At 39.7% G+C, this 25,283-nt stretch overlaps 1 protein-coding gene across 1 annotated transcript in view; it reads right to left on the bottom strand.

Moving 5' to 3' along the window:
- Positions 1 to 9,596: 9,596 nt before the first annotated feature.
- Positions 9,597 to 25,283, bottom strand: part of LOC131237151 (la-related protein 1C-like) — a 64,888-nt gene continuing 49,201 nt past the window's right edge. The window contains exons 5-6 of the mRNA XM_058234823.1: positions 10,870 to 10,941; positions 9,597 to 10,745 (exon numbers count right to left, since the gene is read on the bottom strand). Of these exons, the coding sequence (XP_058090806.1) occupies positions 10,407 to 10,745; positions 10,870 to 10,941 (411 nt within the window). The 3' untranslated portion in view covers positions 9,597 to 10,406. The remainder of the gene's footprint in view (positions 10,746 to 10,869; positions 10,942 to 25,283) is intronic.

The raw sequence follows: 25,283 nt of genomic DNA, 5'->3' as shown, positions 1-25,283 counted from the left end.
TAAGCAATACGGTATTCAAAACATTACAAGATGCAGTGTTATTTAAATGCATAAATGCATGAGTGCACATCAACCTGAGGATGCTCATCGAGTCGGAATTTGGGTGAAACACATGCATATGGCCGATCACCAACGCAAGCACATCACATGCATATATCACATACAAGTATAGTGACCAAGCCTAAAGTACATCACGTACATGGGTTGATAGTCAATGGTTTGGGAACTAGCGAAACAATACCATGCTAAGGGCACGTGCTATAGCGTCTAAAATTAGCCACCCTTCATCGCCTGTATGCTATGAATGTATGATTAGCCCATCCTTTATTATTCCGATTACAACCAACCAATTTAAGAAAGCTCAAAGGTCACTGCGAGGGGTTCATCACCTGACGTAGGCCAAGCATAGTGTCTCATACCACCATCCTCGACTCATGAGACTCACATTAGGATGTTTAATGGAACCTCATCAACTAGTAGCCAATTATAGTTCAACACGTGGGACTTACCACCGCATGGTTATATGGGGACGAACCATTAAAGCCACACAGGGCAAATGTCAAATCAAAACGATCCAGAGGACACATAGGATAAATACCAAACTGAAGCGATAAAAGGGTCGTGTGAGGTAAATGCCAAATCGAAGCGATAAGGAGGTCATGTAGGGAAATTTAAATCAGAGCGGTAAAAATGTTATCCCCAAAAGCCATGTAGGCATAACAACCCATGGATGGTAAACCCACATTAATATTCCACCGCCCAAGGTAACCTCCAAGTTTAGGGTCCATCACAAGCAAATTCAATCCCATTACATCCCAAGAATGGGTTTACATATATAAGTGGATCTTACCACTAATAGATGTATTAATTCAAATTTCACGAGCGACTCATAAGCAATCTATAAGCATGAGAAAATGTACTGATACAACATATATGTTTGCATGCAAGATAGATGTTGATAACAAGGTTCAATAACTATCGCAAGTGATTCCAAATCATAGGCATAAGCTTTCAATTGAATTTTAAATGGAAACTAATATGTAAGATTAAATAACAACTGTAAGTGATCATGATTTATGAGCTATCAGTTGTAGTTCAAATGGAAGCTATCCCTTAAGATTTAATAATTAGCACAAGTGACCACAAATTATAAATTACCAGTTGTAATTTAAATGGACACTATCCTTTGGACTAAATTGAAAGTGGAAAGGTCAAGGGGAAGAAATCATCACCTTATATATTGAATCACCTACACTGTCGCTAAGAAGAGCGTGCATGCTTATGATCAAATCATTAGTCGGCTTAGTAGTTCGACCAAACTAGACTTGGTTGATATTGGCTGAACTCAATTGAACTAACCTTGGCCCATCTCGCTGACTCGATAATGAGTCAGGTTTCAACTAGACGAAACACAACTCGATGGAAGGATGACTGAGCTAACTCGTCAGAGGCAGCATGAATGGAATCTTCATATCCTCCTCCTGATGCGACTAACAACCCTGGACTCAACTCAGACTCGATCCAACTTGATTTGACCAGATTGAATCGACTCATCCAATGTTGGACAGGTCAAAAACTAGTTCTCCCTCACCCATCTCTCTCCTCTTCCTTCCTCTTTCTCTTTCCTCATCTTTTCTTCTCTCTCAACTTCTAGAACAGACTAGCAGTGACGTCCACCCACCCTAGACTTTATCAGACTCAGCCTAGACTTGACCAAACTCGGTTTGAGTTCGAACCGAGTCCACTCAGTACCGATATGATGACAACCCCACTCTCACTTCTCTCCTTATTCTCCTTCCTGTTTTTCTTTTCTATCTTTCTTCCTTTCCTAGGATAACCCAGATTAGACTAGGCCTAACCCGACCCCGCTGGACTCAATCTCAGCTGAGTTGACTCGGCAATGACCAAGGCTCAACCTCCCTCTCTCTCTCTTGTTTCTCTTTTTCCCTCTTCTTCTTTCTCTCACTCTCCTATTGGACTAGATGGGGCCAGGGCTCAGCTCAAACCAAACCCAACTTGGCTGGCTTAACCCAACAACTCGATTAATTGCACCAGTGACTCGGTGTGGCCCGAGTTCAAGTCTTACACCTGCCTCTCTCTCTCTCTCTTTATCTTCTCTTTTTCTCAATCTTCTATCTTCCTTTATCTTCTGCCTTTTTCTGCTTTTCTGCTTCTCTGGAGGCCCAGCAGAGCCCCTGGCTCGAGCTAGACTCGATGAAACTCACCTAGCCAACACGGTCTGCACAACCCCACTACTTCTCCTCACATCTGCTTGCTCTCTCTCTCTCTCTCAGACACGATTTTCGTCATTTGGATTGTGATCAAATGGGCCACATGCTTGCAGTTTTAGATCCAATATCAACAACACCACAAGCAGCAGTGGTGGTGCAAGCTCGATGTAAAAGACCACCGATCTCTAATGGCAATTCTTCACCAGCAACCCATTCATTCAAAAGGATGCTTCCAGAGGGTTTTGTTGTGCTTCATGGTACTCGTAGGAGCGACGAAATGAAGCTCTATTAGCAATTTCTCGATGGGTTCGAGCTTGGAAGACGGCAGATGGTTTTTCTCGGGTCTTTGTAAGAGACAGGAGAGAGTTGTTTTCTCTCCCTTCTTATGGGAAAACCTAGCTTTCCTAGGCCGTTGGATGAAGATTTAATGATCGGGATATAATCTGTTGATCGGGGTGTTTACAAACAGTTGGTATAACCAAAACTGGCTGATGCTTGCTTGGGAAACCTAAACCACATAGCTATGAGTGGATGGCTAGGATTTCTCTGGCATAAATGGTTGAGATAGAGGAGGAGGGGCGCACGTGAACTCCCAAGCTGCCAACAACAGAGTGGGATTTCCATTTTTGGAAAGATCCACTACACGCACCTTTGTTTGGGCCCCCGTTTGTGCTCATGCACGTGTGAAGAAACGTGTGGAATGACCTAGGTTTTGATCAAATCCAAGGGCTCTATAATATGGACGGCTTAGATCAATGATCTGATCTCAAGTGGTGGGCCACTTGATGCTCGAACGGACGTTCATCCGTTCATTGGCAAGAAAACAGAAAGGAGAGAAGCTTCCTCCTTTGGTTATAGGTTCAAACTCGATTTGACCAACCTTTTTGTTCGGTGCACAGCGAGTGCACCTCCTCTAGTGCACACACAAAATGACTATTGGGTCCACAGAGATGTTTTTGAGAAATCCACTCCATCCCTAATTCTCTATGAGCCCACCTGGGTCATCTAACTAGAGATGAGGCAAATACAATGCTAAGGTGGGCCATACCAACTAAATCATGATCTTTAACTATCAATTACAATCATTCCGGTGGTCAGATTAATCCCAATCTAAACATCAACGGTTAAATGGCCCTAGGGCCTATTTAAATGAGTCGCAATGGTATATTCAATTACCAGAAGCTGGGTAAGGATGAAATAGTGGGTTGTGAACTTGAGTGTGGTAGGCCTAATAACGATGGATCTAGCGAATTAGATCCAAATTTTAAGATGACTTAAGGTCAAGGCCTTCCATAGCCCTCATTAAACAATTTTAGTGGTTTCTAGGATTGTCTAATTGCAACCTAAAGATTTATTTTATAATCTAACGGTTGGATTAAGGAAATCAGGTATTAAAGCGATCGACAGGACGTTATGGATCTATTGAACGGTGGATTTACTGAGTTGGTTCCCGTGAACTGTCAATTACTAATGAAATTCTTTTATTAGTGTATTATGTGAAATTTTTTCATGATCGGATTCCCATAATCAGGTCCTTTGAGGATTGGCATCGATCCCACTAAGGTGCGATGGTCAGTCTTTAAGATTCATGGATGGATCACTTGATTTAAGGATGATAATTTCTTTCAACAGTACTAAGGGTCCTAAACTAGTCTAAGTGCATCCGAATAGTTAACATTACCATCTAACAGTTAGATTCACACAATTTAGCATTGTAACATTGAACAAGATGTCATAGACTTGATGAACGTTGGATCTTTATATTTAGGTCCGAAAATTGATGATGAATGGTTTAATTGGTTTATCGAAGTGATTGAGATCCTGAAATAGATGTTTCTAAAATCATGATGGATTATTTTAAAAATTAATTGGATGGATGGCTTGTTATACGAATGAAGGTTGTACTAGACGGTTGAGATGGATTATTTGAGAGTCGTTGGATGGTGACGTGTGAGGTAAGTTACGTGCGTTCGCACACATGTGTAAACTAATTTCGATCTCCATGGTGACACCCGAGTACTGAAAAGTACGGGGTGTAACATTAGGCCCTATGCAAAGGACAAGGTCCTACTCCCAAACCTAAGATTTATACCCTACACAAGAGCACGGGTCCTAATCCCAGACCTAACACATTTGCTCCCGCCAGAGGCCTACAAAAGGACTTTGTTTGGTTTCTCCTTAGGCTAACCAAAAACCTTGGTCTAACACAAAAACCACAAAATTTAGACCCTAGAGAAGAGTGAAGGTCCTATGAAAGAACCTAGGTGAATTTGAACACAAACTCTTGCATTCCAACCTATACATGAAAGGAGTACAAACATGGACCTCTACACATGATACTTATCGGCTTGAATCCCTTTGATGCTCCTCTTGGGTTGCTTGATTTTCACTCTCTCGTTCTTCAATCAACTCCCCGATGCTCCCACAATCATATTATTGCTGCTTCGCCAAGGTTTTAGCTCCACGATCAATATCCTTGCATTTGATGCTTCTTCAAGATGACCAAGGTGAATCTCCTACAACTAATGGGTAGATGTTTATCATAGGGGATTCAACTAGATGGGCCTCCTAGAAGATCTGGACAATGATATACCAAGATGCTTAACTCAAATCTCTAGAAAATAGAAGAGTTCAAGCACATCTCCAATGGGGAGGTTGGAATCCTCATTAGAGTTAAAATCACAAAGGAGATTGCTTGAAACTCATAAGAATAGAGGTATGGGATGAAGGATTTGCATATGAGATCACCTTACCTCTGGTTGCTCCAAAAACTCATCCAAATGCCCAAGAGACAATTCTCATTTATAAAAGTCTAAGCTCCAATGGTCAAAAAACAGGCAGAAAGCGGTTTGTCGATGACATCGAATGGGTCTTCGATGCCATCGAAGGGCTCCCCGCTACCATCAAAATTTTCAAACAAAAATGATGCTTGCTTGCTGGACAAATCTAGACCCATTTTTATTGCATTGACCTAACCTTTGATTACATCGAACATCGTCATGCGATGTCATCGAAGTGGCTTCGATGCCATCGAGAGAATCCAGGGAAAAATCCTAAAACCTTGCTAGACAATCTGGATCTCAAATCGATGTCATCGAAGGGTCCTCCTTACCATCGAGAATTCCAGCCAAAATCCAATTTAGTTGCTGGACATTCCTGACTCTCAATCGATGCCATCGGTCAGGTCTTCGATGCCATTGAAGATCATTCGATGGCAGCTCGATGCTATTGAACATTACCTAAAATCTGTTGTTTTGGGCTCTTTTCTACAACAATTTGCACCTCTTCTAGCCTTCTTTATCATATTTTTCTTAGTCTCGTAAGGCTAAGGGATGATCAAATTAATATTCCTATTAGGTCAAAATCATTTATAGGTTATAGGGTTATTTTGGGTCAAGGGTTAGGGTCACCAACGCATCTCTTTTACCTGTATGTGCTCCTTGATGTTTCAGCTTCACTTGTGTCTTCGGTCTTCACTTTCCAAAGGCTCAACCGACTACATGACACAACAACTCACGTGATTGATAAACCAATGTGCAAAAATGAGTGCACTAACAGTTACTTGGGCCAAGATCAACCCTTTATTGCGATTGATCAACGCTTTATAGATTCATCGTAGCCATATTGACCTCAAGGTTAGGCGGGAATGAATTGATATTGATTAACATCGCTTCCTCACCTTTCTTAGAGAACTTTAGCAACCCACGATAGATGTTATCATGAACAACGTTCCTGAACATAACACATTTGTTAGTTAAAGGGGAACAAGTTCCACATCATTTAAAATATTCATTTTTTTTTCAATTCATCAGCCGAGGTTATCTTATGGTTAATAGGGACCTTAATGAACTTCCCAACCAACAGAATTTCAAATATTTGATTAACATGTGTAATATCAAAAGTATACACTTTCTGGGCCATTTGTATGGTCGTCATGGTCAATTCTTCCTTGATTAGCATCGAGTATATTAGCATCTTTTTTTTTACATTACTTTGGCAATTGCAACCTCAAAATTTGGGTCATGATAATATGTCCCAATTGATAAGTTCTTTTACCCGACACCTTCTTGAAGAAGTTCTTCATATTTGTAGACATTCTTAGTTAAGTCATATAGGTCTATGAACTCTGTTTCAATAAATTTCTTATAGAGTTTATATTCAAGGTCGTCTTGTGCAAGCTGCACAAATTCATCCTTAATCATGACAACCTTACACCAGCTCTCACTCTCTTAAACCGAGCAATATAGCTCTCGCAAGTTTTCCTTGGTAACTGTAAAAAATGTGGGAGATCAACTATGGTCATTTCCATATCCTTAGAAAAGAATTTAGTATGGAATTTTTCTTCCACACTTGCCAAGTATGGATTGAGTTTGGTAATAAATTAGAATACCATGTAAAGGTCGTTGCCGTCAGTGAATGATCGAACAATTATAGCTTATGATAGTCATTGTTTGCCAATTCACCACACTACATTATGAATCAACCAACGTGCTTGATGGTTGATTGATCAGTATCACCCGAAAATAGGGTAAAATCTAGTCAATAATTCCTCGACAACAGATGTTGTTGGTCAGTCCATTCAGAATAGGGCTTATGATATACCAGGATGGTATTGTGGCTGAGTACTTGGCCTACTACCTCTTGAACCATCTGCATGATTTGGTCGTGAACCACTCGTCGAGGTTCAACAATAAGTGATAGATCAGGACTTATTCAATTTTGTCCCTCATAGAACAATAAGTTCTTAAGGAATTGCTGGAAAGGTTTTCCTCCTAGTAAACCCTAGTTCTGAGCCTCGGGAACAAAATTTCTATCCTCCCACTTTGGTCGCCTGAACTCAAGGTACTAGGACATTCCTTACATCCTGAATCAGAATCAGTGGTGGGTTCCGCTGCGGGGGAGGCATAGGTGATGGTTGTGTCACGTTACCAATAAAACTTCCCTCAGCATTATACTGTATTGCCGCAGGTGTTCTTCCAGTGATCATGGCCATCAACCTATGCATGGCTTCGTTCTAGCTAGCCATGTATCTGTTACTGTTCTCAATTTGAATACGGAACTACTCGGCCTAGGTATGTGCTAACTCCATTTGAACTCTCACATATTCTTGAAAGTATAGAATACTCAACTATACATCTCAAGGTGCTACTGTTATCTCTTTAGGAGAGGCGGTTCAAGAGGTCAAGGTCGTTTCATTGTTTTCGGTACTAAATATTGGACTACTATTCAAATTTAATGTTTTGGGGGCCGCTTGAACTGGCATGTCCTCGGTCAAAGGAGGTACGGTTGATGTGGAGGGTTCGACCACAACAATCGATTACTCCTATTCATATTTCCAATTAGTAATGTCGCACCAATAAGTTAGAGACAGTATTCCACCGAGTGTGCCAAAAACCTATTGTGGTTTGATTTACAATTTTTGTTACGTGACAAGTGCGTGCATGCCAAAATTGAATATATGACTCAATTCAAACCGAACAACTATGACCCCAAGATCTAAGATAGGCAAAATATACAAAGTATGTGACTGAGAATGAATAAGATCAATCACCTGTTCAACTACTCGCACAGTATGTTAAAACGATCAAGCGATAGTCAGAGGGTAGGGTTCACCCTCTGAGATTGGGTTACACATTTGCCTTCCATATGAAATGACTTTTTCAATATAGATAAAGAAACAAGAAAAGAATTCTTATGATCAGTCGCGGAGAGCAGCTACAAAACACCTTCCTGAATGGAGAACTCTGATTGATGCTCAGACTAAATCCAGCGTATGAACATAAATCTAAATTACAGCTAAAGTTAACAACCACTTGATTAACACAACAAATTACACTAATGAATGTAAACAATAGGCAAAAGTAAAGGATTGCACTACGAAATGTGTTTGACTGGCAAAAAAGTAAAAGGATCACACTAAAGAATGTAAATAGCCTTGACTTGACTATATAGATGCTTCCCACCTTCTAAAGGTTGCTGCAAATGTTTAGCACGACTTAACCCTCTTTACTTCTAAACTTGATATCACTTCCACACAATCACTCTTCACTCGACCCCTTGGTGGATAAGGTAGGGTTGCTCGATGTGCTCTAATTGTATTACCGTATAATCCTTTTTACATATCCCTACTCTGACTTGCTTTTATAGGAATTGGCAATAATATGGATGAACAACCCCCACACACACCTCAATGGTTACTCGAACCCATGACCTCGTGTGTTTTGAAGCTCTTAAGAGTCTACCACAGAGGCATTAGTAAGGAATTGTATTTAGGTTTTTTTTTCTTTTTTTGAAGGCCTATTCCAAAGAGTTACTTTTGTTAAGAAATCATAACCATGGCTTCGAAAAAGGACGGCTATAGACAAAAGGGCCAAATCAAGGATGGATTAGATCATCTGGTCACTGCGCGTTTTGCATGAGAGCGCATGAAATGCGTTCTGGACTTAAAAGACGTTCAGATCAGTGATTGGGCTGTCCAAGAGAACAGATGAAACTAGGAGCACCATAACTTACTGTCATTTCTCTATTTTATTAAAACACACACACACACACACACACACACACACATATATATATATAACACACCCACAGATAATAGCCATACTTTAGCATGCGTACATCAAACGTATGACATGAACAAGCTAAGCCATACTTTTGCATTGACGTCTAACATGGGCAAGCTCCGCCAATTCACATGAATGCGTTCACAACTCTTTAAATTACCGTGGTTGATTAGCTCCAGGATGAGTGCATTAGCTTTAGCCCAATGTCCCTAAAACATGGACTTCTAGCTTCCATAACCCATCCACCTAAGGGTGTCACGTGAAATTTGAAATTTCAGGGAATCCTGCGACAGAATTGAGGTGGACCAGCATAGAACTATGCTCATTTCCACCGGATGGGCAGACACCACATTGCATCACCAACAATGACCATGATAAATAGCCATAGGAATCATCACCATCCATCCATAGAGGAACGGTACCACATTTCCATCTAGGCCTCGATGTTCCCTTTGCTCTATCCAATTGGCTGGAAAAGAATTTTCATCTATCATCACATCCATTGTCAAAAGGCTAACATACGCGCAGAGCCCACAAAACCGGCTGCTGCCCTTCCAAACCATCGATCCATGCCTGCACCAAAACTCATCAACGCACGCCCACATGCACTGGTTAGGTGACGCACTCGCATATAGCCTGCAATCTGGGGCAACTCCTCTCCAATGCAAATACATATACCAGGCGATGCAGCCAAAGAACCTGTTACCCAGTTTTTGGTGGAACCCATGACTGAAGTAACACCTAAACATTACATAAACGAAACTAACATTCTTGTGACAAAAAAAAAAAAAACATACACCTGCTACTAAAAAGTAATCATATAAATAAATCCATACCATCCTAATCTAGCAATGTCATGTCAACCCTCTCATATCAGGGCATTTTATGCAGTTAAAATCTTCAAGTCATGAAGAAAAAGGTATATAATGTAATATTATATTTAACAAAAAAAAAAAAAAACTCATTTAAGAGAGAGAGAGAGAGAGAGAGAGAGAGAGAGAGAGAGGCCAGGGACGTGCAGAAGCCATCCAGCAGAATCTTCCACCCATTTCATTCTTAACTACTCTCGAAAACACTCTCCAAATCTTCCCAAAAATGGAGGCATGTGATGGGAGAAAAGAGGGGATAGCTAGGGATGTCACCTCAAAACTCACTCCCTCCAATCCCAACCATGCCTTGAGTAATCAGCATAAGAAAACCATCATCCCTTCCACACCAAAACCCAACTATACATATCCCAAACATCCTCAAAATAGCTCACTAAATTAGGATTCCCTTTTGTCCTTTTCCTTCTTTTTTTTTTTTTCTTTTCTTTTTTTAATTCTTTTCTTCTTCTACTTCTTCTTTTTTGGTTTTCTGTTTTTTTTTTTTCGTTTTTTTGTTTTTTTGTTTTGTTTTTTGTTTTTTGGTTTTTTTTTCTTTTTTTCTTTTTTTTTTTTAGCACAGAGAAATCAAGTAGCTGACTCTGCAATGCTCAAGTGAGGCAATAAACCATTTTCCTTTTTACAAAAACCCCTGAAAAAACCTTTCCTAACCCTCCCATCCACGGTCATAGAAGCCCCCTGACCCCCTTTTGTCTCGAAATTAGGCTTTAGCACGATTCACCCTTGCTTCAACTTCTCATAGACGTGGGCCGATCAGAACCCACTTGGGCGATGGTTTGTCCCATCCCCTCCCCATTGGAGGTTCCAGTTGGCATGGCCACCTGCGACTGACTATTTGACTCACCAGACGATGACCTAGTTAGGACTCCATCGGGATGAGGGTGCATGGGACCATTCATACTGTTGTTGTTACCTGTCCACTCCTCTAATCCGATATTCTGCATGCCAGTCGCCAGCACATCGTAGTTTGATATTCCTGGGGACAGTGGGCCCGACGATGCAGCAGACTGATTAGTTGGTGGCAGGATCCAAGTCATCCAATCATTGCGCTTCCTTATTTTCTCACCCTGCAAAGGGGTGAAATGTATCCATGTAATGTTTGGATAAAAATAAAAAAATAAAATAAAACTCAAAATATCTACCATAGACCATGGATCAGATATCCAAACTATGGAGTAAAAATGAGATAACCTGAACTTCTACTATGGTTGACATCCGCACTGTGTCCAATATGAACTGGATACTGTTTGTTATCTGCTTAACCTGCAGAATGTAACAATAGAGCAACAAGCTTCTCAGCATGAATATATACTTTAGAAACAACTGGAAAGCTGAACTTGTTTGTGTGCTAATTGTTTCCTGGCCTCGATAAAAGTGTGCTATATGCATTACAATGGACACAGAAATTCACAAAACAGGTCATATCTCATAGCATAACTCATTTACTTAAAACTAAATGGTTGGACGACATGCATTTAAAAAGGTTATGAGCCTTGTGCCCCTTTATGTCATTATTGAGATCATGAGTTTAATCCTAGCAATCCAACACCATCATCATCATCATCATCTTATCCTTCTCCCACAATTTGGAATCGGCATGTAACAAGTAGATTGGGGAAAAGTTTTAAGAACGGCTGCCTACCAGATATAAACCTTCACCCAGGCTCCGTAGAACAGGCCGTGGCAGAGGCTCACGTTAATAACACTCACATGCCAACAAAATCCACAAGAATTTATGCATAAGGGAGAAAATTCTAGTTGTAGATTACATATAAAATTAGTTATACACATCAAAGATGAAACTTTTCCATAGTAAATAGCTTATAATGCAATACACACACACACACACACAATGAAAGAAAGAAACACTGTATGGCATAGCATGTGGTGGCATATAATAGTAACTAAATATTGTATTCTACTATTAAATTAATTATAGTACCAGGATGCAGATAGGATAGAACAAACAACTACAGAATAGAAACCTCCAAAATTTACTACTCATTTCTAAGGCTGCTTCTACTTGCCCTTCATTACAAGCACTGTTTTAAATATTGACGATATCAGCTGATATATCCCACGATATATCTTATATCCCGCTTGCGATACGAAACACAGGTAGTGCGATATATCCCATATGTTTGATCGAGTGAGCATATTTGAATTTCGATCCTTTTATTTTCTGTAAATCATGTTAAATTAGTGTCAAATTGTTACAAATCCATGATTTTTCATGTTTTGCATGAAAAATCATGGATTGGGAGATTCAATTTTGAGATTTGAAGGAGATGGGGCAGAGTTGCAGAAAATTGAAAAAAATCAAAATTTCCCAATTTCTCGTAAATCATTTGCAATCTTGTGTCCAAACATAAAATCAAACATGCATGTAACCTTACCTACTTATTCTTGTTTTGTTTTTGAATGTATTGCTTGTGTTTCCACATGTCTTCTTACATTTATAAATTATATGAATAGATATTAAATATACTTGCATCAATTCAATTAGACAATGCATAGATCTATAACCCCACACAAAGAAAACCTATTATGTGTACTTGTTTTTTGTAATGTTTTGATTTGTAAGTGTGCATTGATGTCTTTTTTAATAATCACTGAAGTTTCATTGAAAAATTCGACCAATTTCCCAATGTTTCCCCATGTTTCCAACAACAACAATACATTACACGATACAACCAATATATCCCATGCAATAACCGATATGTATCCGTATCCCAAGAAAGTGATATGTAACACGATACTGATATTTCGAACACTGATTACAAGCCAGGAAAATCATTTTAGCACTTGACATTGTTATATATATAGACACACACAGACCACATCATCATCGTCGTCACATATCCATGTCGCAGATATTTGGAGTTGGCTACAAATCTCTCTTCCAATCACATTTGAAACAAGAATTCTCCTAATTTCTTCCCAAAAGTTCTATGACTAGCTGCCAATATGACATCAGCACTACTACAGCACTTGGGACCGGCTGGCATGGCTAGCATATTGCTTCCTTGTGGAGTTTGTAGAAACAAACAACTGAAAGCATACATTATCATAGCATAAGGGATGGCGTTTCCATATAGTGCTTTGAAATGTATATACGAATGACATAAGATATGATAATGTTGTGCTTGTACGTATCTAGAACTTTCATAAAGGAGTTTGTAGCCTACTGAGAACTTTTCTGTTTCCACTTTGACTCCCTCATTTCTACTTTGCATTTAACCTTCTCTGAAGCCAACACTTCATTCTCTCCAGGTTTTCTTTTCCCTCTTCCCTAGCCAATGCTGAAGTTACCAATGTTTTTCTGGAAGTTGTCGCGTTCGTGGTGAAGAGATTCAAATGCTATGCTGAAGAGGCATCAAGAAATATCAGGAAATAGATAGGTAAGAGACCATATAACCAAAAACACCACGTCCAACTCCATGCTGAAGTTAATATTTTGTGCATAACTCAGACACTATCAGAGCTGCCTCATCTGATAATCACAATTTTCATTCTTAGAGCCTTCACCAACCAAGAACCCAGACCTCTTGCAGTACCTAACCTTCAAGAAGTGCTGGTGAAGACGTATAAACCGATTTGTTTGAACAAGGAGAATCTAACAAAAGGCCACATTCAAGCTAGACCACTAGAGTTCTGCCATTGAGGCGTGCCATTTCCGGGTTCCACTAATCATGGATAGAGAGACACAAAAAGAGCTCCACCATGGCTTCCAAGGCCATAAGGAATAGCAATCAGATTTCTTCTAATCCTCTCAATTTTCCAGTGAGATGCAATAACACATCTTGAATGGTATACAACAGAGAGTCTGAGGTCATAGAAATTGGGGAGTTTTAAACCTTTTATGATTCCTATTGCATATCGGTTGTGGTCATAGTCGATCTTTTGCACTGATCAAGGTCTTAAAAAATGGTAGCAAAAAATGTATTGGTTGTCCCAAGCAAGTGAGATGCAACGGAGCGTATCAGAGCCGTGTCAAACGATACAAGCCCATATCAGACTTTTTTTCCAAATGAAAAATTTATCAGGAAAATAGGTTTTGAGCAGATAGCTCAATGGTGGACGGGGAGTGTTTCAACATTGAGGTCTAGGGTTTGAGCCCTGCTTGCCTATCAAAAAATTTTATCAGGAAATTTTGTGTGTGTTTCCAGCATGTATTCAATGGGGTTATCAAGCCCTTCTTTGATAAGAAAATTGTATGTCACTTGACCTGCTAAAAAAGTAAACCAAATATGTCCTAATTGAATAAAAATCAAGCACCGTTTAGTAGAAGTGCCAATTATACTAAAATATAACAAAAGGAAGATAAAAAGACCAAAAAAAAAAAGTGACAATTTACCCATTTTTCCCCAAAATAATTCATTCCACTCATTTTGTTAAATCCCATTCAAATCTTGTGTTTTGATCCCAAAAAATAGGCAACATAGTCTAAACTAGTTTTTAAGCTTCCCCCATGGTAGAAGTTAAGAAGTGGAAAAGATGAGGAAAAAATAAAAAATAGAAAAAATAGAAAATAAAGGGGGCCTATATGGCACGTATTTTTATTGGATCGGTTCACCCTCAAATAGCTTAACGGGGGTGGCCGATATGGTTAGTGTGGTCATATTATAACCGCTATTCAAAAACATGTTGATGCATGTAGTGTCAGCTCCTTGTATGAAAAGGAAAGAGAAATTGTGTGACATTGGAAATGGTTAGAAGGAACTTCAGTGGCATGTGATTTCAACATGCCACCGAAATGTTTGTGGAAAGAAATTTCAACCCTTTTTTATAGCTAAAGAGTTTGGAAGGACACCTACCAACAACTAAATAAAACTAAGGGGCTACAAACCACTTAAACAAGAGATCCAACTAGCCCTACAGTGCAACATTTTAGATTTATACTCCCCCACCTACGATATCATAAATGACCATAGGAACTCTTCAAGTCCAAGAATGATTGGCTCTGAAAGAGCTCATCCTAAATTTTCCAGCAAGTCAACAGCTTAATTGGCTTCTTGCTAGATGTTGGTAAGCTTCCAATAGGGCATTGTAGTGCACTGATTTTTGAACCTATTTGTCAATCATGTGCGTCTTTGTGTCAGTGAATCAGTTGAGCCTTTGGAAGCTGAAGACAGAAGACACATGAAGACTTGGAGAATCAAGGACTGAAGAAACAGATAAATTGGTTTACCTTGGTGACCCTAACCTTAGACCCAAACCAACATAACGTCTAGATGATCCTAACCTTAATAGGAAAACCTTTATTTGATCATCCCTTAGCCTTGGGAGCTCCATTTGAACATGCTTAGATAGGTTATAGAGGTCCCGAGATACTGTAAAACAAACTGCCCAAAACAACAGACTCATAGGAGAGCTCGAGCGCAGCTCGATTGATCTCAATCGATCAATTCGATCAATCCAAGTAGAGCTCAATCGATCGATCCTAGCTAAAACCATATTAGGGAGATCTCTGGCCTATCTTGACGACTCTCGATCGATCGACCTGGCAAAACCTGTCCAACAAAGTTTTCTAACCTAAATCGATAAAGTTCGATCGACCAACGGCCCTCGATCGATCAATCGAAGGTGTCAATTTCTGCCCATTTTATGACCGTTGGAACTTAATTCCTTTAAATAGGGCATTTGGGCATTGGGCATTTTGATGACTTTTTGGTGCAAAAGAAGCTTAGAAGATGCCCTACTCATATCCTTCTCCAAAGCCTCTAAACCAAAGATATCTAAGTCATCTTCCTTGTGATTTATCACTTGAATGAACATTCCAAGCTCCCTTTAAAGATGCACTTGATCTCATCTACGTTCTAGATATTAGACCCAAGCTTATAGGCATAGACCTTGTCTAAACCCTCTAGAACATGCATATAGGTAAATCCCCAAAGAAATCAACTATCCATTAGTTGTGGGAGATTCCACCATCCTCCAACCACCTTGGTCACCTCATCAGGGCATCATATGCAAAGTAGTTGATCGTATGAGTTGAAACATCGACATCAACGATCGGGGGAGCACAATGAGAGCTGATTGAAGTACCGGAAAGCATCAATCGAGCAACCCAAGCAAGGCGCTACAAAGGAACTCAATCCGACAAGTGTCAATTGTAGAGTCCATTCACACTACCTGTGTAGGATTGAGTATAAAGTTTCTGACCCAAACTCGAATAAGTTATTATGTAGGACTAGTGTTTTAAATAGCGAATAGCGTATAGCGTAACATTCACCCCTCTGAAGTGTGAGGCGTAAGCTATATAGCGTATAGCATAAGCTACACACTAGTACACTTTTAATCAAGGTTGTGCTTGGTTGCATCGAATTCATGATATTATGCACCAAATTAAGCTAATTAATAATGAAACTTAACAAAAAAAAAAATCATGATATTTGGTGCAATTAAATGCAACATAAACTAATAGGAAAGGGCAATGATTAAGTATAAAGGTAAAGAAAGATCAGCGAAACTAATTTAATATTGTTACTTATGTTATTTTACTAAAAGCATTGAAAAGATTAACTAATTTTTATTAAAAATTTAGAAACGTAACAAAATCATTGAAAACATTACTTGATTTTAAGGTTGTAGTGAAAAATAACTTATAATGTGAGCTATGTAGCATATAACATAGTCTATGTAGCGTGAAGCATATGCAAATTACCATATAGCATAGACAAATTATCGTGTAGCATAGGCTACATACAACTTAAGCTATTTCATGAGCTACATAGCGTTAAGGCTAAGCTACGCTACGTAGCGCAAGCTACACGCTACATAGCGTAGCTATTTAAAACGTTGTGTAGGACCTAGGCTCTTGTGTATGGTGGAATTCACTGGACACAAGTGTGTACACGTTAGTCTCCATGGGGAGCCTCAGGTAGGAGTGTATGTAGGGCATTCGATTAGGACCGCAATCACCGAACACAGGTGCGTATGTGTCAGTCTCTGTGGTAGCCTCCGGCGGGAGCAAAGGGTAAGTTTTTGGATTAGGACCACTGGTGGTTGTTGGTTAGCCAATAAAAAACCAACTTAAGTCTCCGTGGGAACCATTGACACAGGTGGAAACATGTTCCTCCGACACGGGATTATAGGTATAGGTTTTTTGTTAACCTAGGAGAAACCATTGTAAAGGTTAGAGGTAGACCTAATTTAAAACCTCCGATAGTGAATACTGGTACACTCAAGAAGAGTGTGTCCGCCAGGAGTGGAGTAAGGAAACTGAACCACTATACATTCTTGTGTTTGTGATTATCATTTGAGCACAATTTTATTCATACTTATGTGTTTGATTAGTTAGATCATATGGATGCTTGAATTAGAATGTATGTTAGACACTTAACTTACAATGCACACACAAGCTCACTATCTCTTGTAGGGTAGTTGCTTGATTGGTATATCATTTGTAGTCTATGTAATTGGACCCACTTTGACTTGGAAGCCTTGGTATTAGTTTGTCTTGATTAGTTTAATTGGTAAATTAGATTTTACAAGCAATAATTTTAAAGAAGTCATAATCACCCCTCCCCTGGGACTTAGCCATAATCCTATAGCTCCATTAAGCTTCCACACGTATCATGGTAGACAATCCATGCAATTTCAATTGGTATCAAAACAGGTTGCTCTTTGAAGATTTAACTGTCTAGAGTAAGATCCAGAAAGGATTTTTAGAATTATGTCTACCCATGAGGGTGTGCCGTCACACAACCACCTTATTTTGATGGGTCAAACTACGCATATTGGAAAGCTAGAATGAGGGTATTCTTGAGATCCTTTAACCCTATGGTTTGGGCAATTGTCGAACAAGTATGGACTAAGGTCACCGAACAAGTTATGATTGATAGTAGAACCATTAGCACTCCCAGAAAGCAATCCAAATGGAGTGTTATGAGAGAAGTCGGTATACCTATAATGCCAAAGCTTTCGATGTGATTTACGGTGCAGTTTCCCCCACATTTGCACATGTGAAACGGATAAGGAAGTGTAGGACACGTTGGAAACCACACACGAGAGAACTAGCACAATAAAGCGTTCAAAGCTTCAGCTCTTAATGACCCAATTTGAAAATATTAAAATGGAAGAGTCTGAAACGTTTATGGAGTTTTATTCTAAATTAAATGATATTTGCAACTCCATGTGGGGTTTAGTTGAGAAATTCCTAGAGGAACGTATTTGTAGGAAAATACTTAGATCCTTCTAGATAGGTTTACTCACAAGGTAACCTTAATAGAATAATGTAGAAACATAAATGAGATGAAAGTGAGTCCTTACTCTTGCCCGAGTGGTAGACTCTCAGGAGTTTCAACACCCAGTCAAGGGTTCGAGTACCCATAGGTGGTGAAATTCCACTAGCGTGAGTGTGGGGTGTGTGTGCGTGTGTAAAAAATAATAATAATAATAATAATAATAATAATAAATGAGATGAAAGTAGAAGAACTCATAGGTTCCCTACAAACATATAAACTACACTTTAAGACCCCCTCTAGCAAAAAGAAACCATCCATCCTTAAAACTTCACATAGGCATTTGCATAAGCAAAAGATTGTTGAATCTAATAACGAGGATGAGGATGAGGAATTGTCTAGAAAATTTAAGAAATTCCTCAAGTTCAGTAGAGGGAATAGTTGTGACAAGAAGGGCAAAACGGTTAAGAAGCGTACAAGTAGACATGTTAAGCAACCTAAAGTTGTCCGATGTTACAATTGTGATGGTTATGGACATGTTGCCTCCAAATGCACTAGGAAAGTAAGATCTAAAGGCAAGGCTATGACAGCAACATGGGATGATACGGAGGAGTCCAAATCCGATTCAGGAGACTGCTCTAGTGATGAAGACCTTGGACACTTGCGTGTTTTAACGACTTCCACCACGTTTTCCCTCCCTAGACACATGAGATATCATAATACCTTAAATAGGTGACCTTAGAAGGTCCCTATGGGCTTAATAGTAAAATCTAGGGAGTTTAGCCTCATTGAGTGAGCCCTATAGGAAAATCCGAGGATTCATCTTGTACTTAATAGGTAAATTCAAGAATTTTAGCCTCATTTTCTTTTTGATAGTTTAGCTTTAAAGTTATTAATTTTTTTTTAATATGTTTTTTGCTAGACTATCATTGGTCATTGATATTTTAAATGGTATATCCTTTTTAAATGAGCATAATAAGCATGCTCTATGCTTTTAATGATATATGCACCCTATTCCCTTGTTATTATGTGCTTATTCATAAATCCATGACTTCGAGAACTTTCCATTTTCTGGGCTTAATAGTATATCTATGGTATTTTCTCTTTGTCAAGTATTGAGATAGATCAAGTCCCACCAAAATAACTTGAATTCTGTTTTACAGGTTCTGGTTGCTGCAGGGAATTGAGATAAGGGGAGCATTTGTAGGGTAGCAATGCAAGTGTTACATGTCATGTTTAATCAGGTTGTAATTTTTGTTTGGCATGTAATTACTTTTGAGCTGTTTTGGTTTGTCACGGGTATGGACAATGACAAGGTCTAGGTTAAGTTTTTGTCATGTAATTGACAAAAGGGGTGATCGTTAGTGCACTTATTTATCAATCATGTGCGTCTGTGTGTCAATGAATCAGTTAAGCCTTTGAAAGTTGAAGACCAAAGACACATGAAGACTTGGAGCATCAAGGACTGAAGAAACAGGTAAGTTAAGCTACCTTGGTGACCCTAACCTTAGACCCAAAACAACATAACATCTAGATGATCCTAACCTTAATAGGAAAACCTTCATTTGATCATCCTCTAGCCTTAGGAGCTCCATTTGAACAAAAAACCAAACTACCCAAAACAACAAACTCATAGGAGAGCTTGAGGGAAGCTCGATTGATCGTAGTAGAGATCGATCGATCAATCCTGGCTAAAACTATATCGGGAGATCTCTGGCCTATCTCGATGACTCTCGAGCAAAGCTCGATCGATCGACCTGGCCAAAATTGTCCAGCAAAGTTTCCTGGCCTAAATCGATAGAGTTCGATCGATTGACAACCCTCAGTTGATCGATCGAATGTGTCGTTTTCTGCCCGTTTTATGACCATTAGAACTTGATTCATTTATAAAGGGCATTCGGGCATTGGGCACTTTGATGGGTTTTTGGTGCAATAAAAGCCTAAGTGATTCCCCACTCATATCTCTCATCCTAAGCCTCTAAACCAAACAGATCTAAGTCATCTTCCTTGTGATTTATCACTTGAATGAGCATTTCAAGCTCTCTTTAAAGATGCACTTGATCCCATCCATGTTCTAGAGATTAAACCCAAGCTTATAAGCATAATCCTTGTCTAAACCCTCTACAACACCCATCTAGGTGAATCTCCTAAGAAATCTATAATCCATTAGTTATAGGAGATTCCACCATCCTCCCATAACCTTGGTCGCCTCATCGAGGCATCATATGCAAGGTGGTTAATTGTACGAGCTGAAGCATCGGCATCAATGATCGAGAGAGCTGATTAAAGCACGGGAGAGAGCATCGATCAAGCAACCCAAGCAAGGCGCTACGAAGGAGCTCAATTCGACAAATAAGTGTCAATTGTGGAGTTCATTCACAGATTATGATGTGGGATGATAGCATAATGAATATTTTATTATATCCTATTTTTCTAGATTTTATGAATAGAATAATTTTATCATATCCTATTTTTCTAGATTTTATGAATAATATTTCAGATTTTGTTCTATATTTGTGTGAAATACTATAACAAATCTACAATTTTATGATTTCAATTCTCTTATGATTTTATGATCCAATTCAACTTTCAAAACGTTGCAAAAGACATTTATGTCCATGTCCAAGAGAGCATTTTCGCGTCTGGGCATGTCATTTGCCACATGCAAGGGCTTCCATTTGGACAGGATTTTTCAAAGAAATTTGAATATCATGCTGCCCAAGGGGACAAGCTCTAATGCGGCTGACCATGTACAAAGGCTTTCACAAAAAATGCTCTCCGCTTCACATCCCCACTCCAACTATACTCTATTAATGCCTCGGTTTGTCAATAGTGTGTGTTATTGTGTCTTAAGTCGGTTGAGCCCCCATTGGAAGACATTGGAAGATTAAAGACTTGAAGACTTGCAGCATCAAGGCTTGAAAACACATGTTCCAAAACAACCAACCTCTAGACGACACATTCCAAGTAGGAAAACCTTGTTTCTATCATCCCATGCTTTGGGCATTAAATGAACAAGATATGCTAGGCTTGTAAAAGGTTCAAAGCTTCTGATGGTTGGGAATCGACAAAGTTGTTGATTTAATCGACAGTTGGCCATTATGTGTCCGTTGGAGCTTTTTCTCTATAAAAATGGCACACGGACTTTTGCAAAAATGATGGTTTTTGGATGTTTTAGAAGCCCTAGTATATACAAATCTTTTCCTTCACTTCTAAGCATCAATCCAAAGAGATACATGTCATCTTCCTTGTGATTCATCACTCTAATGAGCATTCCAAGCTCCATTTGAATATTTACTTGTTCTCAAGCATTCTCTAGAGGTTAGGCACTAATCCCATAGGTAAACCACTTTGTCCATTACCCTCTAGAATGCCCATCTAGGTGAATCCCTTCTTAGAACCAACTATCTCATTAGTTGTAGGACATTCCACCCACTTTCTCATTACCTTAGCATCTTCATAGGTACATCGTTGCAAGGTAGGCGATCATTGGAGTTAAAGAAGATCCGCATCAAGATTGGGAGAGCAAAAGAGAAGCCGCATCAAGATTGATCGAGCATCTCAAGAAGGCATTATCAACGAGGTTCATCCAAACTAGTAAGAGTTATTTTGAGTCCATAGAGTTTGAAACCCAAACTCAAATAGGTCCTTGTGTAGGATCGCCTCCGACTGAAGTATATGTAGGTCCTTGTGTAAAACCGTCTCCTGTGGGAGTGTACGTAAATTAGTTCTTGCGTGGGACTAATCAAAGGTTATTGGTGAGCCTATAGAAAACCCTTGAGTCTCCGAGGGAGCCTCTGCCAGGAGTGTGCGTGGGTCCTTATGTAGGACCGCATTAGTTCTTAGTTAGCCTAAAAAAAAAAAAACCTTGTAAGTCTTTAAGGGAGCCACTGACATGAGTGCGCACGTGTAGGTCTTTGTGTAGGACCACAAAGGTTTGTAGTGAACCTGTTGAAAACCATTGTAAAGGTTAATGGTGAACCTAAAAAAAACAATGGAGATAGTGAAATCCAGAAAACTCGAATTTAAGTTCTTCATCCAGTAGTGGAGTAAGGATTTGGTCGAACCACTATATATCATTGTGTTTGCAATTCTATTTATGCTTGTGTTGGATTTGTTTATTATGTATTCATAAATAGATTGTATGCTAGGTACTTAGCTTAGTACACACACAATTGATATTCATATCTTACCTCATGGTCTACTTTGCACATATAATTAAATTTTGTGTAATTTATGATTTTGGACCGATTTAAAAGCTCCGTAAGCTTCCGCATGTCATGGTATCATGTTAGCCATGCAATTTCATACTTCGGCAGATGCAACCTAAAAATACATGGCATGGATTTTAGGAGAGCATGTTCACATTTGAGGAGCCACTTATTACAGGGCCCAAATCTCATGCATTTGTGCCACATTGGCACATATGTGACAACTCAGCTCTTGAATATATGCACTCTTGATGTAGGACATGAAATTCAGATATGATGTGCAAGATTTCAGGCTTAAGATCATGTTAGTTCAAAAATAATTACACAAATTCCATATCCCACACAAAAGCTCAACCATTCAATTAAGGGGAATCTATGTGGGTCCAGGCCTACACATGTTAGGGCAGGATCAATAAAAATTATGAACCAAATAATACTTAAAGGGAAATAGAAATCATCCACACGTGCATGACAATCAATATCTAATCCAAGGAATTCACCAATTTCAAATCAAGAAACCCTAAGGTAAAAAAAAAAAAAAAAAATTTAAAAAGGACAAATAAATTAAGGATAATGCAATCTGGGATTAGGGTTTATGGAAATAGGTATAAAAAGAGAAAATAAAAAGGAAAACCTGAACCGATGAAAATCCACGCGTGCGAACAGCGGTAGGGCCTGGCACACGTGCTCACGAACTTGTCTGCACGTGCGAGCGGGGCCCGATTCCCCAAACAGCCTCCTTGGCCCTGGTCGGCCAGGGGAGGTCTTCAAAACCTCCAAGTTTCGTGGCGATCCGAAGTATGGTCTGAGCGCAGTGCTCCGCCGAAGTTTTGGCCCTCCTGCAGAACCAGATTCTGAAAATTGGCTGTAGGGATAAGAACGGCTGCAAAAACTGGTGGATTCAAAGCAAGAATAATTGTAGAAGGTGAGAGATATGGATGGAAGAAGGTAGGGGCTGATTGGGATAGGTGTGGCTTCGCACCATAGTAGCTAGCCCTTCGAAAAAGGAGGGCTTTGCACTCACTTGAATTTTTTCACAACTCAAAACTCAGAGAGTAGAAAAAAACACGCATGAATTTTTTATTTCTTCAATGAATCAAAAGAACTATAAAGGGTGCCTATTTATAAGAAACTCTATATCTCAAACCTTGCGCCATGTGCGCAGCCCATTACTTGGCGATGAAATAAACCAAAATACAAACTAATCAAAGAAATCTAAAGCATTCATGATATTCTAAATAACATAAATAATCAAAACTTAAAATATGAAATCAATCCGACTAGTGGGCCCCGATCATGAGATCCCATGATGGGCTTTATTTGATTATCGGACCCACTCTAATGAACCAAAACTCCGTCTTCTAACTAGGAAGCCCTCCCTGGACTTCGTCATCATGCCAAATCAACGGTGGGGCCCTCTCTCTCCTTGCGTACGTGCGTAGGGGGCAGCGTGCGTGCACGTGTGCGCGTAATGTCCTCATCAATTCTCCCCGGTTGCGAAGATTTCGCCACTGGCGAAATAAAACTCCTAAACCGCTCCAGGATATCAGAATCAAGTCTCTGAAGCTCATCCTCAGTGAACCACGTGTTGTCTGAAGCTGAGTGTGATTTCCATTTAACCAGATACTTCTGAAACCCGCCGTCCAACATTGAAACTATCTGATGGTCCAGAATATCCTTTATTTCCTCTCTGGGTGTATGAAGGCTAGGTATGGGAGGTAGAGGCTGAGAAGAAAGGTTAGGAAGAATAGGTATGAGACGTAGAGGCTGGAAAAATGGGTCGGGAAGGGTAGGTATGGGAGGTAGAGGCTGGGAAAATGGGTCGAGATAAGTAGGTATGGGACGTAGAGGCTAGGAAGATGGGTCGAGAGAAGGCCATGGATCAAGGGAAAAGTCTGGGGAATCAGGATGGTTAGGCGAAAGGCTAGACAATGCATCAATGGCCCCTTGAAATGCAACTAGATCCTCCACATTGAATGTGGAACTAATTCCCATGGAGGGTGGAAGATTTGCCACATACGCATCGAAACTATTTCGTTTTATAATTTTGAAGGGTCCAGCGCTACACGCATGTAACTTACGAACGGCCCCCGGAGGATACCGCTCAAGCCTGATGCGGACCATCACAGTCCCTTGCATTGAATTCTTTGAAACATTTATGTTGGTCTGTATAAAATTTGTAATGTTCATTACTAGTAGTGATCTTTTGCCTGATTTCTTGATGCCATGAATGAATGTGATGCACAAAAGACTCTGCAAGCTCTAACGGCCTATGGGACGGTGACACAGGGACAATATCAATAGGTTTCTCAGGTTTATAACCTGCGGACCTATCAACAGAACTATTAAACGCAAACTCAGTTGTACGTATTACGGTGTCCCATGTTCTGGTGTGCTCTATATCCCTTCTAGGGGGAGACTCATCCGATAGATCATCAGGAAAGACCTCACGAAACTCATCCACTACCGGATGGCCTCAATAGGTAACTCTACACTAGCCTCTAGTGCACTCTCTCTAGCCACAAGGCCGCACATGTTGTACCCCTCAAAATAGTGGTCTTGATGTCCCTCATGGGGTGGGTGCACGGGTGCACACCCATAACTGATTCCTTGGCCAACTCCATTCATTGGTCTATCCTCCTGGCCACTTGCCTGAGATTGAACATCTACCCCAATGGTGAGGTTTGTTCTGGCGAAGGCCTTTAGTTGGGTAATGCGCACATCAAGTTGTTCAAAGCATTGGTCCATATCTAAGAGCTTACCCAAAGACTCAATCTGCTAGGACAGTTTATTTAATGACTCTTGCAATCGTTCCATGTTTAGTGTAGGGTGCAAACCAACCACCACCCGTACGTGGGGGCATACAACTGCTAACTCCCTCTAAGGACTTTCTATGATGACTATATGCAACTAAATGGGACTAAATGATCCTATGGGACTCTATATGAGGGAAACTATGCAGTGTTACTAAAATCCAGCAATATAGTTGTCAAAATAAAGGACTAACAGAAAGTTACAGCAATGTGAATTGCTAACTCCCTGCTAATAGAAATTTCAGCAACTAATATCAGGGACTACAGTCTTCTAACAGCTATATGTGATGAACTGGATGCATGAAGGACACAAACAAACTAACCCTAACATATAATGTATTCCCCTATAAGAACCCTAAGCTCTGATACCAAATTTGATGCAGGACATGAAATTT

Source organism: Magnolia sinica, chromosome 2 (genome assembly GCF_029962835.1).
Source record: "Magnolia sinica isolate HGM2019 chromosome 2, MsV1, whole genome shotgun sequence".
Taxonomy (NCBI): domain Eukaryota; kingdom Viridiplantae; phylum Streptophyta; class Magnoliopsida; order Magnoliales; family Magnoliaceae; genus Magnolia; species Magnolia sinica.
This window is presented reverse-complemented; position numbering and strand designations above follow the sequence as displayed.